General features: G+C 57.2%; 1 protein-coding gene across 13 annotated transcripts; it reads left to right on the forward strand.

Annotated features, from left to right (window-relative positions):
- The first annotated feature begins 200 nt into the window (after positions 1-200).
- Positions 201-15265, forward strand: AK1 (adenylate kinase 1). Of its 13 annotated transcripts, XM_086324995.1 has the most exons (8): positions 2869-4567; positions 5327-5402; positions 8889-8927; positions 10465-10500; positions 10683-10846; positions 11661-11777; positions 14585-14776; positions 15027-15265. In XM_086324995.1, the coding sequence occupies exons 3-8, from the start codon at positions 8921-8923 to the stop codon at positions 15093-15095; spliced, it is 585 nt and encodes a 194-aa protein (XP_086181121.1). In that variant the 5' UTR covers positions 2869-4567; positions 5327-5402; positions 8889-8920; the 3' UTR covers positions 15096-15265. The 13 variants fall into 13 exon arrangements, with proteins under 13 accessions (XP_086181126.1, XP_086181121.1, XP_086181124.1 ...); XM_086324992.1 differs by lacking the exons at positions 2869-4567; positions 5327-5402 and adding an exon at positions 5638-5853; XM_086324988.1 differs by lacking the exons at positions 2869-4567; positions 5327-5402 and adding an exon at positions 5638-5691.
- The last annotated feature ends 1130 nt before the right edge of the window (positions 15266-16395 follow it).

Consider the following 16395-nt stretch of genomic DNA (forward strand, 5'->3'; position numbering starts at 1 on the left):
TTCTTTGTGAGTCATGCATTTTACAGCCTGGGTGGAGACCTGGTGGCCCTGGGGGTTGGGGGATGCTCACCTGGCTCTTCCAGTCTGACCTCCCCCTGCCCTTGTGACTTTGAGCAAGTCACTCCCCCTCTCAGAACCCCAGCTCCCTCTGGGCTGAAACCAGACACTACTCTCAAGGAGGTCAGGATCAACGGAGGCGAGGGGCCCGCGACAGGCTCAGGGCAGTGAGGGCTGCACAGGGCGCTGCAGCTGTGGAGGTGATGCTCTTCCTGAGGATGGTTCCTGCAGAGGTTTGGAGGGGAAGAGCGTCCCACAGGAAGAGAAGGGGGTGGGAAAGGATGACATTTCTGTCCCAGAAGCAAGGGGGATGGGATGGAGGAGGTTGACAGGGACAGGCAGGCAGTGGGGTCAGAGGTTGGCTGTAAGCAGGGTGGGGAGGCTGGGGGGGCGGTGCCCAGGGTAGGGAGCAGGAGTATCCTGCAAGCCTGAACAGGAGGGAGTCAGGCGGGGCTGCAGCCCTGGCCAGGTGTGTGAGCTGTGAATCCCTCCAACCTCTCAGCAAAAGGACTTGTTTACTCCAGGTTGGCAGGAGGTAGGGGGTCCGTGACTCTGGGAGATTACAACCTGTTTAGTCAGATAAGATGCCCTTGGGAGCGGAGGCCTAACAAAGGGTGACTGTGAGACAAGGGCAGGCAGCCTGCCGGGGATGGAAAAGAGTTCTCCTGGGCACTGCGCCAGCGGGATGGGGACCACGGAGCTGGCGGGTGGTGAGAATGGCCCCCCCCTTTGCCTCAGTTCACATGTATGTTCACTGTCGGCAGCCACGGGCCATGTGCTGTGTGAGGTGCAATTGATGAGGGAGGGGATGTCAGGAGGGAAGAAGGGCCCGAATGGAAGCCTGGCGGGGGACCCACAGCCCGCTCGGTAGGCAGTGGGGCGGCCAAAGAAGGGAGCACTGGAAGATGAGACCACTGGGGACAGGGTGGCAGAAGGCCGCGAGGGCCAATCCGAGGGGCGAAGCCTCCATCCTTCCTGCTTGGAGAGGCCGTCCTTGCTCAGACAGCAGCAGGATGAGGAGGCGGCTGGGAGGCCTGGGGTCCGGGCCCAGGGTGACCAGACAGTAATGGTGGTGGTGGTGGGTGTATCCGAGGGGCGGGACTCCCGGCAAAGTCATTACATGGGGGAGCCTAGGGATCCACCCGGGAAGGGGATACAGGGACGTGACACACTTCCAGCCCCACGTAAAGGCTACTGGGAATTGGGGTCCAGGCAGAGGTTTCAGGGGGTGCGGGGGGCGGGATTTCTTCCAGAATGCTGTGGTCTCCTGTCTCCCCACCAGTGGCACAAAGGGGGCGCCAGCAGGAGGGAGTCAAGACGGGTTGGTTGCTGGGGGTGGACCCTGGGATAGCCCAGTTCAGAATCAGCAAGTAGGACTTTGATGGAAGATGTTGAGAGCAAGAGGCCTGGGGTCCAATCCTCAACCACCCCGTGCTCTTACCTTCTCAGAATAGACCCAGCCGAGACAGGGCCACTCTTGGCCAAACTTAGCTTCCTGAAGCCACCTCATCATGGCCAGCTTTGCTCTGAAACCTTCACTGGCTTCCCACCATGGTCAGGACCACGTCCACCTCCTAGTTGGGGGTTCAGGGCCCTCCCGTGAGCCCTTTTACCCGGGTACCCCTCCTTGGGGGAGGGGGCATCTCCCACCCGCTGCCAACCTCACATGCACTGCTTGAAGCAGCCACTCCAGCTGTTTCCTGCGGATGCTCTGCTGTCTGGCCAGGCCCGCCCGGGGCAGCTCCACACCCCAGCCCCATATGCTGGACTCGTGGATCCAGCTGTGTACCTCAAAGAGTGGCCGCCTCAGATGTGTCCCCTGATGCCGGCGCACTGGAATTCTTTTTTAGCTAGAGTATTTTCAAATTTTTTTTTTAATTGGTTTCATTCTGTATGGTTATATTTTAGGTATTTTTTTATGTTTTAAAATAACTTGAACTATACAAGCACGATGGGCTTCCCTGGTGTCTCAGATGGTAAAGAATCTGCCTGCAGTGCAGGAGGCCCAGGTTTGATCTCTGGGTCAGGAAGATACTCTGGAGAAGGAAATGGCAACCCACTTCAGTACTGTTGCCTGGAGAAACCCACGGACACAGGAGCCTGGCAGACAATGATGCATGATGTTGCAGAGTTGGATACAACTGAGCTACTAACACAACATACAAACACTGTAAGATAGAAAGCAAGGGGATCACCCAGTTCTGCTCCCTGGTGACAGTCTAATCTTCCAGATTTTTCTTCCATGTACCTTTTTCATTTCCCTCCTTCCCTTCCTTCCTTTTTCTCCTTCCCTCCTTCCCTCCTGCTTCCCTCCCTGCCTCCTGTCTTCTCTCTCTCTCTTTTTTCTTTCTTTAGATTGTAGCTGGGAAAAAAAAAAAATCCTGAAACTTTAATATCTCAGCACTGGTGGAAAATCCATAGATCATATGCAAAGGAAATAATGAAAACAGGTGCCTAATATATTTTTTGTTCAGTCTGTAAGATTTCAAAAATTTTTTTATTGTGGTAAAAAAAAAAACATATGATTTACCACTTACCCTTTTTTAAGTGCACGGTTTAGTAGTAGTAAGTATATTTACATTGCGTTTTTTTCCATTGTGAAGCAGACCCCAGAACTTTTTCATCTTGCATATCTGAAACTCTAAACCTATCAAACAACTGCTCTGAATTTCCCCTTCCCCTCCGCCCCTGGTAACCATCACTCTTTCTGTTTCTACAAATTTGACTGCTTGAGACCCTTTGTATAAATAGAATCATACAATATTTGTCTTTTTGTGACTGGCTTATTTCACTTAGCCTAATGTCCTCATGGAGAAGGCAATGGCACCCCACTCCAGTACTCTTGCTTGGAAAATCCCATGGACGGAGGAGCCTATTAGGCTGTAATCCATGGGGTCGCTAAGAGTTGGACATGACTGAGCGACTTCACTTTCACTTTTCACTTTCATGCATTGGAGAAGGAAATGGCAACCCACTCCAGTGTTCTTGCCTGGAGAATCCCAGGGACAGGGGAGCCTGGTGGGCTGCCGTCTCTGCGGTCGCACAGAGTCAGACACGACTGAAGTGACTTAGCATAGCATAGCAGTGTCCTCAAGGTACATCTATAGACGCTTGTTGTATTTAAGAAACGTGTTTCGAAGCCTTTAAGGCAGAAGTGAAAGTCCTGCCTTCACTCAGGGGATCCTGTGCCCACCCTTGCTCTCTTTGTTTTGCTTTAGTTCATCAACTTTAAGATACCATTGATTTGATTATAAGACAGAGCTATTTCAGGGACTTCCCTGGTGGTTACGTGTCTGAGGCTCCACGCTCCCAGTGCAGGGGGCCCGGGTTTGATCCCTGGTCGGGAAACTAGATCCCACCTGTTGCAACTAAGGGTTTGCATGCCACAGCCAAAGAGCAAAGATCCCATGGGCTGAAAATAAGACCCAGCAAAGCCAAATAAATATTAAAGAAAAAAAGTTGAAAAAACAGATACCATTGATTCAATTATAAGACAAAACTATTTCAATGACTTCCCTGGTGGTCCAGTGGCTGACTCCACACTTCCAACGTAGGGCATCCAGGGTCGATCCCTGGCCAGGAACTAGATCTCTCTTGCCACAATTCAGAGTTCACATGCAGTAGCTAAAGACCCTGTGTGGAGGAGCAAAGACAGAAGACCCCAGGTGCCACAACTAAGACCCGGCACAGCCTAATAAATAAATATTAAACAAAACCAATTTCAGAGATGTTAAAATGGAGAAAAAAATTATAGGGCTAGATTTTATGCCACACACACACGTTTAGAATTATTTTCACTCAGGTGGGATAAGATCAATGCAGTTGGGCCCTTAGCCTCTTCCTCTTGCCCCCTAGCTGCATAGACCTCCAGCTTCCCTTCTTTCGCTGACTCTAGGGCGGTTGCCAGCTCCCCACCCTGACTGTCTGTACCATTGCCCCTCCTATCAGTTGGTCTGCACTGTACACCTTCTGTGCCCACTCGTGGGATTCCTAAGAGCAGAGAGTCACACGGATGATTGACATCAATTTGCTTTCCCCAAAGGTTGCGCCCATGCACACAACCACCTACAGCTTTTGAGAGGGCCTTTCAAACAATTTCTAGGGCAGACTCTCTGACCCACGACTCACCCCTCCCACAGACGGGGAAACTAAAATCCCAACGAGTGAGAGCCTTGTCTGATGTCACAGGTGGCAGTGTTGGGATTAGACCCAAGCCTCCTGGTATCCAGGATGCTGTTGTTGCTAAAAAGAAGCCACCCATCTAAGGTGGCCTCACTCTCCTGAGAGTCTTACCCTCTCGCTTAAACACCTTCCATGGCTCCTTAGTGCCTGCAAGACAAGTTCCAGATTCAACCCACTCTACCATCTGGGGCTGCTGCCTTCAAGGTCGTGATATGGTCTAGCAGTCAAGTGCATGAGTTCTGAAGCTACATGGTCCTAGGCTCTCATCTCTGCTCTGCTACTTCGTTGAGCAACTATTGCTGTGTCCCCGTCTCATGAAAAACTCTGGGTAAATACTTCGCTCTCTACCTGGGAACCCCAGGCAAGCTCTTTTACAGCTGTGACCCTCATTTTCCTTGTGTTTAAGGACTGCAGACGTGGTCTGAGTCCAGTGCTCTGCCCAGCACTTGGTGCCCAGTGAGCCTCATTAATGGGAGCTGTTCTTTGCATCAGGACTATCAGTCCCCATTTGTGCCCACAGCATTCTTAATGTCCCACATCCTCAAGCTGGCCTCACTGGGAACTGCCTGGCAGCTGCATGGGGACAGGGCTGTTTTGGTTTTTTAAATAATCTTCTACACTACCACTGGCTCAGATGGTAAAGAATCTGCCTGCCAAGCAGGAGATGCAGGTTTGATACCTGGGTCAGGAAGATCCCCTGGAGAGGGGAATGGCAGCCCACTCCAGTGTTCTTACCTGGAAAATCCCATGGACAGAGGAGGCTGGCGGGCTACAGTCCCTGGGGTTAGAAAGAGTTGGACATGATTGAGCATGCACACACGCACGCAGCCACTGGCTGGGAGATGGATATGTGGGTGATCTTCAGAGTTCTGGGGAGTTACAGTCCCAGAGAAGCTCTTGAGGCCCCTTCCAACAGAGGAGGAGGAATTCTGGGTGGCTGTTGGCCCAGAGACTTCAGGGCAGGATCTGAGGAGGGGCTGGGGGCTTGTCTGGACAGCAAAGCCCCCAGAACACATACCTTGGTCCCCTCCACCCCGGTTCTGGCCTCTCTCTCTGCCATGGATTTGCTGTGGGATTTTGTGCAAAGAGCCTCTCCTCTCTGGGCGTCAGCTTCCCCAGCGGTCATAGAAGAAGTCTGGTCCGGTCCCCCTGGAGTGATGCAGGTACAGTGGAAGTAACAGAGGAATGAAAACCCCTCGGGAAGCTGCACAGTGCCACCTGGGGGTGCATGGCCTGGCTTCCCACCAGGGCTCCGCTCCGGTCCAGCGCCCCCTCCCTTCCCGGTCCGTTCTCCCTGCCTCCCTCCCTCCCTCCCTCCCTGCCATCACGGAGCGCTGGCTCCCGGCATGCCGCGCGCCGCTGACAGCCTTATAAATAGTCTCCTTTGCGGCGGCTGGCGAGGACAGGGAGGGCACGCACTGGCCCCTGTGCCCACCCTCACCCTTCCCCCAGGTCAGTGTGTGCCCGTGTGTGTGCTTGTGCACGTGTGTTAGGGCGGGGGGCGCCCCTGCCGGGAGTGGGGAAGCTACACGCACCTGGGGGAATTGTGTGTCTGTGCGTGTCGGGGTCTCCTCAGGCTTCGTAAGGCTGTGTTCGTATCCCAGTTTGTGATCTGTAAGTATCTGCCTGGCGGTATTCCCCAGGCTCTGCACTAGATGTCTGTGCCACACTGTGTGTGTCCTGGGGATGGGTGTGTGTGTGTGTGTGTGTTGCTGTCCCTCCTGGCCTCCGTGACAGTCACCCTTTTGTCCTGCTGGCACTCCTGGGGCTCCAGGTCCCTGCCCTTGGCCCGTCTCAGCTGGGGACCTGGGAGGAGAGCTGTGACTGGGCTCCCTACCCTAGGACCTGGGAAGGGTTAGCCTAGGTGTTGGGAGGAGCTATCCTGGCATGTCATTTTGAGTGCTGGGGGGACAGGAAGCCCCCTGGATGTTTGGCCCCCTGCCCCAGCCTCCTGAAAGGGCAGGGGCTCAGAGGGACCCCTGAGCCAGTCCGTGGGGCCTTTCCTGAGTGCCATTCAGCCACCTACCTGGGACCCTCCAGCAGCAGCTGGACTAGGCTTGGGGACTCTCGCCCAGAGAGGGGACCCCAGCTGCCCAAGGTCACACAGCTGAGTGATAAGAGTTGGGACTTGAACCCTAGCCAGTTGCCAACCACTGAGAAGGCTGCTTCTGGTCAGGAGCTGGGAGGCCTGGCTCTTGCCCTAGTCTTGCCTTGTGATTGAGGTGAAGTCGCGGTCCCTTTGGGCCTCGGCCTTCTGGGCCCCTCAGCAGGCCACCCAGTCATGTGAGGAGTTGCCGTGGTCCTGACCTGGGGGCCTTATAAGGCCTGGGTGCTGAGGCCGTAACCCAACTCTGCCCTGGACCCTTGGCCTCTGTGAGGACTCCTCACAACCCAAGTTATTTTGGACCAAGAAGCGGCAGGTGCCAGCAGGGCAGAGGGGCTTAGGTTACCAGGAGGGGGTGGGGTGGGGTGGGGTCGGGGTCCAGGCCACTCCTCAGGGCGTCACCACAGGCTGTCCCTGGCCAGGAGGACCCTCTCCCTCCCCCACCAGCAGCGGAGGGCCACTGGCAGCTCTTAGCGTTCCTTCAGCACACTCAGCAGGAAAGAGGCTATAGCTCATACCCCATGGCAGGCAGGACGGTCAGCAAGCTGCTGAAGGACCTAGCAGATGCCAGGCTCAGGGCAGCAGAGAACATCGCCCCCAGTGTGACCCCAGCCAGGCCCTGGAGCAGATCTCTCCTCCTCCCCAAGCCTCACTTCCCTCCCAAGACGGCTGTGAGGATGGAGTGAGGCCCCAGCCCCATGCTCAGCCAGGGCCAGGCCCGGAGGCGTGGGACACCGGCCTGCAGTACAGCAGAGAGGCCCGGTACAGCGTGGTGTGTGCGATGCTGGAGGCCGGTCACCTGCCAGTGTGGGAGTGGAGGGCAGAGTCCAGGAAGGCTTCCTGAAGGAGGTGGGACCTGAACTGAGTCCTCAACAACAGCTCCTTGGGGGAGGGCATTCAGGTGTTGGGTGGAACATTAGCTGGGACCTGCAGGTGGGACACGATTGTGGTGAGTGAGGGAGCTTCAAGCAACTCAAGCAGTGGCCCCCAGGGGAGAGTTCCCAAGGGGGCCAGATTGCTGGGCTCGGTCAGCTACGTTATGGTTTATTTGGGGGACGGAGGGGGCCTCAGGTGGAAGTCTTTCAAGCAGGCAAGGATGTGGTTTGATGCTTGTCAGAGAAAATCCTGCAGGTTGCCTGGTGGGGTGTGGAGGTGGGGAGGCCCACGGGAGGCTGGGCAGTGGCCAGTTTCCCTGCTTGGAACAAGGAAGTGGCTGTGAGGACACAGACTGGAGGGAAGTTCTGGAGCGAGAGGGCTGGGACGTGCTTGTGTGGGGTGGAGGTGGGTGGGGAGAAGGGCGTTCATGCTGACCGGGGCCTCTGGCTGGGTGATAGAGTACGTGGCTTCGGATGATGTAAGGGCTGTTTAGAGGCTGGGGGTCTCTGGGCCTGTCCAGGGGCTGTGTTTTTGGGAGGCTGGGGAGAGAGGCCTGGGCTGGCTGGGCAGAGATGAGGGTCCAGGGCACCTGAGGCCAACAGTGAGAGGGCAGAGTAGGGGCACCGGGCAGGGGTCCCTGGCAGAAGGAACGCTGGCCCAGGCTTTGGGGTCAAAGGTTAAGGCAAAAAAGTCTGTGGTGGTTGCTGGGAGCCTTGGGGAGGGCTGGGGGGTGAGGAGTGAAGAAGTGGGAGCCAAAGATGTGTCTTGGCAACTCCAGAGAGACTGATGGGAAGGGGAGAGGGAGGGAGACCTCTGAACTGTGGCTGCAGAGGGGTGTGGTCCCAAGAGGCACTGGGCTTGATTGACAAGCTGAGGGGAAAATGGGGTGCAAGGTCCTCAGGCAGGGAGGGGGCAGGGGCCATGTCGGGGTGGAAGGTAGGCCTTCCACCCAACTCTGCTGCAGTACAGCAGAGAGGCCCAGTATAGCGTGGTGTGTGCGATGCTGGAGGCCGGTCACCTGCCAGTGTGGGAGCGGAGGCAGAGTCCAGAAAGGCTTCCTGAAGGAGGTGGGACCTGAACTGAGTCCTCAACAATAGCTTCTTGGGGAAGGGCATTCAGGTATTGGGTGCAACATTACAGGGGCGGGAGCCGGGGAACTCGCTCAGTTGAGAACTGTGCAGGTGTGGACCAAGTACAGACCCGCAGCTCTCTCCCCTCGGGCCTCTGTGTCCCTTTGAGCATCCTGGTCCAAACCCCTCCTAGATGAGGACACCTTCCCACCTCCCGGGCTTTCATCCTGCTCTGGGGAGCGTTGTCAAGGTGTTGGGCAGACGCAAACCCAGGGCCTGTTTTCCGGGACTTGGGAGGGAAACAGTTCAGCAGTTGCAGGAGCCGCTGTTTACGCCTCTGGCTGTCACCCTCACTGTTGGGTGGGCGGAAGGGGCTGCTGCCTGCCCTGCGTGAGACAGGTGAGGCAGTGGAGGCACCCCAAGGAAAGGTGACTTCGGTAATATCTCCCAGCCTCCCAGGCCTCCCCTGCCCCCAGCGGCCCCTCCATCCCCAGAAGACCAGGCCAGGGCCTGGCCCCCACCTTGGGAGGCTGCCGGGGTCAGAGGCTGGATGTCCAAGAAATCCCCCTCACTTGGCTGCCTGTGCCCTTGTCTTGCAGAGCGCTGACTCGGCTGCCCGGATCACAGCAGGATGGAAGGTATGGAAGCGCCTCTCCTTGCCCACTCACAGCCTGGGCCTCAGTGTGCCCATCTGTTAAAGGGGTGTGCTTTGGGGAGACATGCGGGGACGGTTTGGAGGTAGCTCTGGAGCTGCCAGAAGGACCTGTCTGGGGGCCTCCAGCATCTTTCTCAGGCCTCTTGGGCCTCTCGCTTGATGTACCAGCTCCAAGATTAATTTTAGAAGGAATGAGGCTTCCTTGAGGCTTCTCAGGGCCCCATAGCTCACCTCCTACACTGGTATTTATAGAGCTGAATCTCTGGCTCTTTCTGGAGGGGGGGCACAGCGCTAGTGAGGGAAGGCCTGCCCTGCGGAGAGGCCCCAAGTGTGCAAATGCCAAGGCAAACAAGGACACGCTCCTGCCCCTCTCCCGGACCAGTGGAGTTGAGTCTTCAGGGTGTCTTGGGCTCTCCTGGCTCCTGCGGGCTGGGTCCTGCAGGGAGACGTGGGCAGAGCGCCCGGCTGGCCCGCCTCCTGGCGACACCACCCATCCCATCCCTGGCACTGGGTCCTGGCCCAGGCGGCTCTTAAAGGAGCCCAGTGGGCCTGGCTGCTGCTGGCGCCTGAAGCCGGCAGTCATCCTTCTACCCCCAGGGCTCTGAACATAGGTGCCCTGGGCTGTGTGGGCGCACCGCCCCCCCACCGCCACTCCCAGGCTTGTACCCTTTCACACGGCCACAGACGATGGAAGCCCATGGAAGTCATTCTAGCAGCTCCTCAAGACCCCTGGGAGCTTGCCAAGCTCACCTCCCCATTGGCACACAGAGCTCCTACTTCCCTGAGAAACGGAGAAGCCCGGGCAGCTTGGAAAGAGGCGCCCCCCGCCCCCCGCCCAGTCCCAGCAGGCGCCTGCCTCCAGGCCTCAGTCCCTTCTGTATGGTGGGGCTGCGGTCTGGTGGAGTTCTGAGGCAGAGGTTGAAACGCAAGCTCCCTCCCGCCCTCTCTAAGCAAGGGTTCCATGTGCCCACCACAGCCCTCTTCCCCAGCAACCGTCTCCAGGGCAACATATGTTGTGGTTGCCAACTCCACACTGGTACCGCCTAGGGGAGGCAGGCGATGGGCAGGCCCAGAGCCTGAGGGGGGAAGGCTGGGGGACACAGCAGACCGGGACCATGGGGGCCTGCTGCTCGGGGACAGACCCCCGCATCATGGAAGACTCTAGAGCCAGAGGTGACCCAGCGCCTTGGTCCAGCTGCCCACAGGGAGGGGCCGTGAGGGTGGGCGTCTGAGCCCCTGAGCGTCACCCTCATGGCCTGTGCGGAGCCCGTGACTTCCAGGCCTTGGTCCCTGCGGGTCTCTCCGCCTGGATCAGCCTCACCTCCCCGGCCTGTCCCGGTCTCTGCGTTTCCCTCGCCCCGTATCCCTCGCTCTGGGCTGACTCATTTGCCTCCCTGACACGAACATGAGCGGTGTCCGTCCCTCTGCCTGGGGCTCAGCACAGGCCTGGGACCTCAGAGGTGCCTCTGGCTCCTTGTCCAGTGACTCACCAAGCTCCGCTCCCCTCTTCTCTCCCACAGAGAAGCTGAAGAAAACCAAGATCATCTTTGTGGTGGGTGAGTCCAAGGCAGGCGGGTGAGGCAGTGAGAAGGGCGCGGCTTCAAAGGCCTCCCGGTGGGAGTCTGGGCCTGGGGGGCACCCTGGGCTCTGCCCCCACCTCTCTGGGTGGCCCGGGCAGACACCCCGTCCCTGCAGGGGTCCCGTTTCTTGGGGCTTCTGAGTGGGTGGGCGCTTGCAGGCGGGCCCGGCTCGGGGAAGGGCACCCAGTGTGAGAAGATTGTGCAGAAGTACGGCTACACCCACCTCTCCACCGGAGACCTCCTGCGGGCCGAGGTCAGCTCGGGCTCGGCTAGGGGCAAGATGCTGTCAGAAATCATGGAGAAGGGGCAGCTGGTGCCACTGGTGAGTGGGCCCTGGCGGGGTGAGGGTTGGTGGGGGTGGTGGTGGCCCTGCGTGGACGCCAGCCAGCAAAGCCCATGACACACCGGCAGGGCTGACCATGACCTTCCCTGGCCCTGAACCCTCCTGAGAGTCCTCATTGCCGTTGGCATAAAATTCCTTCCAGAAGCTCCCAAGAGCCTCCAGGACCTGCCTGCCGACCCCCTTCAGCGCCCCTCCCCACACCCCCTAGTCTTTACCCCCGGCCCCAGCTCTCCACCCTCCCTGCACCCTGGCCTTTCTATCCCCTCACATTCACCACACTCCTTCCTGCCTGGAATGTTCCTTCTTCCTCAGCTTTCAGACTTTGCTGACTCCCTCAGATTTGGGCCAAGACCCGCCCCCCACTTTAGACTCCCACCCCCCACTTTAGACTCCCACCCCTGCTTCTTTGCCAGTATATAGCCCATGTCATTCTTGGAAACTATAAGTGAACTGTGTATTGGTCTGTCCCCTCAGCAGACTGTGAGTGTGCTGAGGACAGGGAAGGTCTACTTTGTTCAGAGCTGTGTCCTCAGGGCTCAGACAGGAGGCTGGAAGGAGGGGCCCAATCATATTATTGAGTGAATGAAGAAATGAATGGATGAATGAATGAATGGCCTGATCAATCAGTTAAGTCTTCGCAATTCAGAGAAGGCTTCCTGGAGAGGGCAGCTTGTTTGGGAAATCTGTGTTAGGGCAGAGAGCATTTCTAACTGTGGGCTGGCTTGTGCAGAGGCTCGAGCGGAGCCTGGAGAAGAGGGGCTCATGACCCCCCCTTCTTTTGCTGCGCCCCCAGGAGACAGTACTGGACATGCTCCGAGACGCCATGGTGGCCAAGGTAGATACTTCCAAAGGCTTTCTGATCGACGGCTACCCCCGGGAGGTGCAGCAGGGGGAGGAGTTTGAGCGGAGGGTAAGTGCAACCTGGGGGTGCTGTGACACAGAGCGGGCAGGCAGGAGCTGCCGTGATGGGCAGTTTTGAGACGAGGGAGAGATAGACTGACCATCGGAGGGTGGCAGGGTGGGCAAGGAGGAAGCCCAGGATGACTCTTTGGAGGCCTTTCTGAAGTCTAGAGGAAAATGAGTAGAAGAGGAGGCAGCAGGCTGGGGAGTTCACAAACCTGGCCAAGGGTTCCCATTCAGCTGTTTGAGGCCTTGGGCCAATCATTCTGCCTGTGAACCTCCGTGTCTCCAACTGCAAAATGGGGACAGACATTATCCTTGAAAAGTAGCATGGGGGTTAGAGAGAATGCACCTTCAAAAGTGGGGCTTGGCATCCCGTGAACACACAGTCAGAGGGGCAGGAAGCAGCATGGAAGGTCAGGGGGTGTGGGGAGAACAGAGTCTGTGGGGCAGGGCAACTCGGAGTACCGTGGGGAGGGAGGTGCAGGCCTGGCTGAGGTCTTGAATGCCATGGGGGGAGTCTAGTCCCCTTCCAGGCACCACAGGAAGTCTGGCTGGACAGAGACAGCCTTGAAGAGGAGGGCTCTGTGCTGCCTGGCATGAGTGCCCTCCAGGAGGATCTTCTCCAGGGTGGGAACACCTCACCCAAACACACACATGTACAGGTAGGTGACCACAGGTACATACAAGCACAGGTTCATGTACACACAAGTACCGACAGACTCATGAGCACAAGGCAGAGGCGTGTGTACACACGTACAGATACACACAGATGTACTCAGGTATACACAGAGATTGTACACATGTACACACACACAGATGTACACACATACACACGCCTCTGATGTATGCCAGTATCTCTGACGTCACAGGCCATATGGGGAAACAGAGGAAACTGCGAGTTCTCAGGAGGAGGGCGAGGTCAGCAAGGGTGGATGGGGACTCAGGGGCGGTTGTCAGCAGCAGGGCCATATATGGGGAGGACCTGACATCTTAGGGGGCTGGGGTAGGACAGACTTCCATCTCCAGTGCCCATCTCTGTGAGACTGGGCCATCTTTGGGCTTCCACAGCTTTGAGCCTCACCCAGTAGGAATATACCATATTTCTTAAAAAAAATTTTTTTGGCTGCTCTAGGTCTTAGTTGCAACACACGGGATCTTTAACTGCAGCATTTGGGCTTTTATTTGCAGCTTATGGGTTCTAGTTCCCTGATCGGGGATCAAACCTGAGCCCCCTGCATCAGGAGTAAGGAGTCTTAGCCATTGGACCACCAGGAGTGTCCCAACACTGTATTTCTCGACCTCTAAGAGGCTGAAGGACCTCAAGAAAGTGTCTATCCTGGCCTGGGACTCAGTTTCCCTATCTGTGAGATGGGGATTGGCTGGGCTTCCTTCGAGCTAGGAGGCCATGGATCCTGAAGTCCGATGCCAGGCAGCCCTGAGCATGTCCCGATGTACCAGCTTTGTGATGTCACTTCAGGCCGTGACAATCATGTCTAGAAAATGTGGTCAATGAAAGACCCCATCCTTTCTGGGGCTGTTGTGGGTGATATTGTGGGTGCTGGACTTGGCACAGGGCCCAGCTCCACTGTGTCCTCCAGCCTCTGGCCACCAGGGGGCGCCTGGGCCTCACTGAAGGAGGACTGGTCGACCTGGTCCTTCCAAACCTCCGCTGATGAAATGCTTATTCCAATGACAGTGACGTTGTTGAGAACCCCCAGAGCTAAGCAGCCCCTCGCCCCTTCACTCAGCCCTTGTTCCTTTGTCAGGTTCGGTCAGCCCTGCAGATATAAGATGCATCTACCTGCCCTCAGGGGCTCCAGGCCTGCCTGGGAGAGGGATGTTAAGTAAATAACCAGAGGCAAGCCTTCCCAGGTAGCTCCATGGCTCTGCCTGCCAATGCAGGAGCTGCAAGAGATGAGGGTTCGATCCCTGGGTTGGGAAGATCCCTTGAAGGAGGCAATGACAACCCAACCCACTCCAGTATTCTTCCTGGGATCATCCCATGGACAGAGGAGCCTGGTAGGCTACAGTCCATGTGGTTGCAGAGTCTGAAGCAACTGAGCACTCACGCACACACTCCTGAGACAAGCTCAAGGCAGAAGTAACGGGGACTGATTGCAAGAAAGTGAAAGAGCGTGTTAGTCGCTCAGTCTCGTCCAACTCTTTGAGACCCCATGGACTATATAGCTCGCCAAGCTCCTCTGTCCATGGGATTCTCCAGGCAAGAATACTGGAGTGAGTTGCCATTTCCTTCTCCAGGGGATCTTCCCTACCCAGGGATCGAACCCGAGTCTCCTGCATTGCAGGCAGATTCTTTACTGTTTGAGCCACCAGGGAGAGCATCCCAGAGAGCTGGGGTCGTAGTTGGGGTGGGGGAGGGGGCATCTGAGAAGACTGCCCTAGAGGAATGAGATTTTAGCTCAAATCGGAAGGCGAGCCCTTGGTGTTGAGGGAAAGGGTTTCTGACTGAGGTTCCCAGAACGAGCAGAGACCTGGCGAGGAGGGGATGAGAGCCCGACCACAGCTAGTCATGTGGCCACAGCCAGGACAGCAAAGGCATGAGGAGCATGAGATGAGGAGGGCAGGTCAGGTGAGCAGTTAGGACTTTCTCCTGAGGGCACTGGGGAGCCATGGAAGAGGTGTGAGCAGGGGAGGGGCAGGGCAGATCGGTTTGAGCAAGCTTCCGCAGGCTGCCTTGGGGAAGGGCTGGAAGGAATGGGTGGGTTTCAGGTGGGCCTCAGAAGTGGAAAGTGGAGGAGAAGGTGGCCCCAGGGGGCAGGAATGGACCTTCTGTAAACAGCACCCTGCCTGCAGATCGCACAGCCCACACTACTGCTGTATGTGGACGCCGGCCCTGAGACCATGATCAAGCGGCTCCTGAAGCGCGGAGAGACCAGCGGACGTGTGGACGACAACGAAGAGACCATCAAGAAGCGTCTGGAAACCTACTACAAGGCCACAGAGCCCGTCATCGCCTTCTACGAGAAACGCGGCATTGTTCGCAAGGTGCGGGTCCGAGAGAAAACCTGGGTCTTTGCCTGGCGTGGCCTCCAATTGCTGTCACCTTGGGACAGCCCTCCTGACTGGGCCTTGGTTTCCCTCACTGGTTGGACAAGAGGCTGCTGTCCACTGTGGCTGGGCTTGGGGACCCTGGCTTGGCCTCTCAGGGGGTTCAGCCCCCTGCTTTGGTGGGGTCCACCCAGCCCCCTCACCAAGCCCTGTAGGCCTCCTGCCCTCATGGCCCATCTCCCTACAGGTCAACGCTGAAGGCTCTGTGGACAATGTCTTCTCCCAGGTCTGCACCCACCTGGACGCCCTCAAGTAGCCAAGCTGGAGCCCCCTCCCCAGCGAGAGCCCCGCCCCACCCTCGTCCTGACTCGAGGCCTTCCTGGCCTGAGCTCAGCGCCTCCACCCTGCCCGGCTGAGCACAGGCAGAGGAAGCCACTTTATCCTGTTTTCATGGACAGCCGAGCACTAAAGGAGTTTCCAAGGACATTCAGTTTTATTCCTTTTTCTTTGCTTCCATCAGGGTTGATTCACAGGGCGTGGACGCCCCAGCCTTGAGTCCCCAGCCCCTCCCCCTCTGGTTCCTTGTCGGGGCCCCTCTCAACCCACTTCAGCTGGCGCCCCTCTCCTTGCTCCAGTGGAAAATCCCCCTCACACAGGGTGTGCTGGGCATGGGCTGTGCCAAGCGGGGGGACGCTGGGTGATGGAGGTGGGGTCCTGGTTCTCAGGGGCTCATGGTCAGGCAGAGCTGGGCCCTGGCCTGGCTTCCCCTGTATCCTTGCTGTGTGACCTTGGTCCTGAGCCCCTTAGCTCTGAGCATGTTTTCTGTTCCAAACCGTCACGGGGGACAGGGCTGGAGCAGGCAGCATGGTCATGGGCTGGGGGTAGGGGTAGGGGCTCCCCGGGCAGGGAGGGCAGAACACATCAGCTGGCTGGGTGGGCAGTGAATTGGCCTTCTTGGCGCGAGATGCTCTGAGGGTCTGGACAGAGCACTGGGAATGAAGGGGGGTCATGGTCAAGGGTGCCTCCCTGGAGGTGAGACCTGCAGGATGTCCCACCATGCAGCCCTGGACAGGTCACAACCTTCCCTCCCCGAGCCCGTTTCCAAATCTGAATTAGGCTCAGTGCTCCTCCCTCTACCCCCCAACCAAGGTTAGGACAAGAACACACCGAGCCAGGGGTGTGAGTGGTCAGTACCACAGCCTGTGGAACCACAGACCAGAGCAGCCTTGGCAGGGTGCTTTGGGAATGCCTCAGAATCCCCCAGAATCCCCCGGGAGAACTATCTTCCCTCTTCTGTTCTCTTTCACGCCTTGACCTCATCACGGAGAGCGTCTCCCTTGGTGCTCACTTGTCCCTAACACCTGTCCCAAGCCCAGCTGGCTCCTTTTAAAGCCAAGACAGTCTCCAGCAGGGCACCCCCGGCTGGGACGGAATCCTGGGTGGGGTGAGGGTCACCCGCGTGTGTGTCCCCTTCTATTTATGGCACGTGTGGCTGGTTTTCCATTTACAGTCATTATTTAAACTTTCCTTTAAAATAAACATATTTAAGTTATAAAAAGTGAGTCTATTGAAAGAACATGAAATCGGTAGATAATAGTATAGGAGAGATAGGTTCT

Source organism: Bos grunniens, chromosome 11, assembly GCF_055505025.1.
Source record: "Bos grunniens cultivar Pamir isolate PY7600 chromosome 11, Bosgru_T2T1.0, whole genome shotgun sequence".
NCBI lineage: Eukaryota > Metazoa > Chordata > Mammalia > Artiodactyla > Bovidae > Bos > Bos grunniens.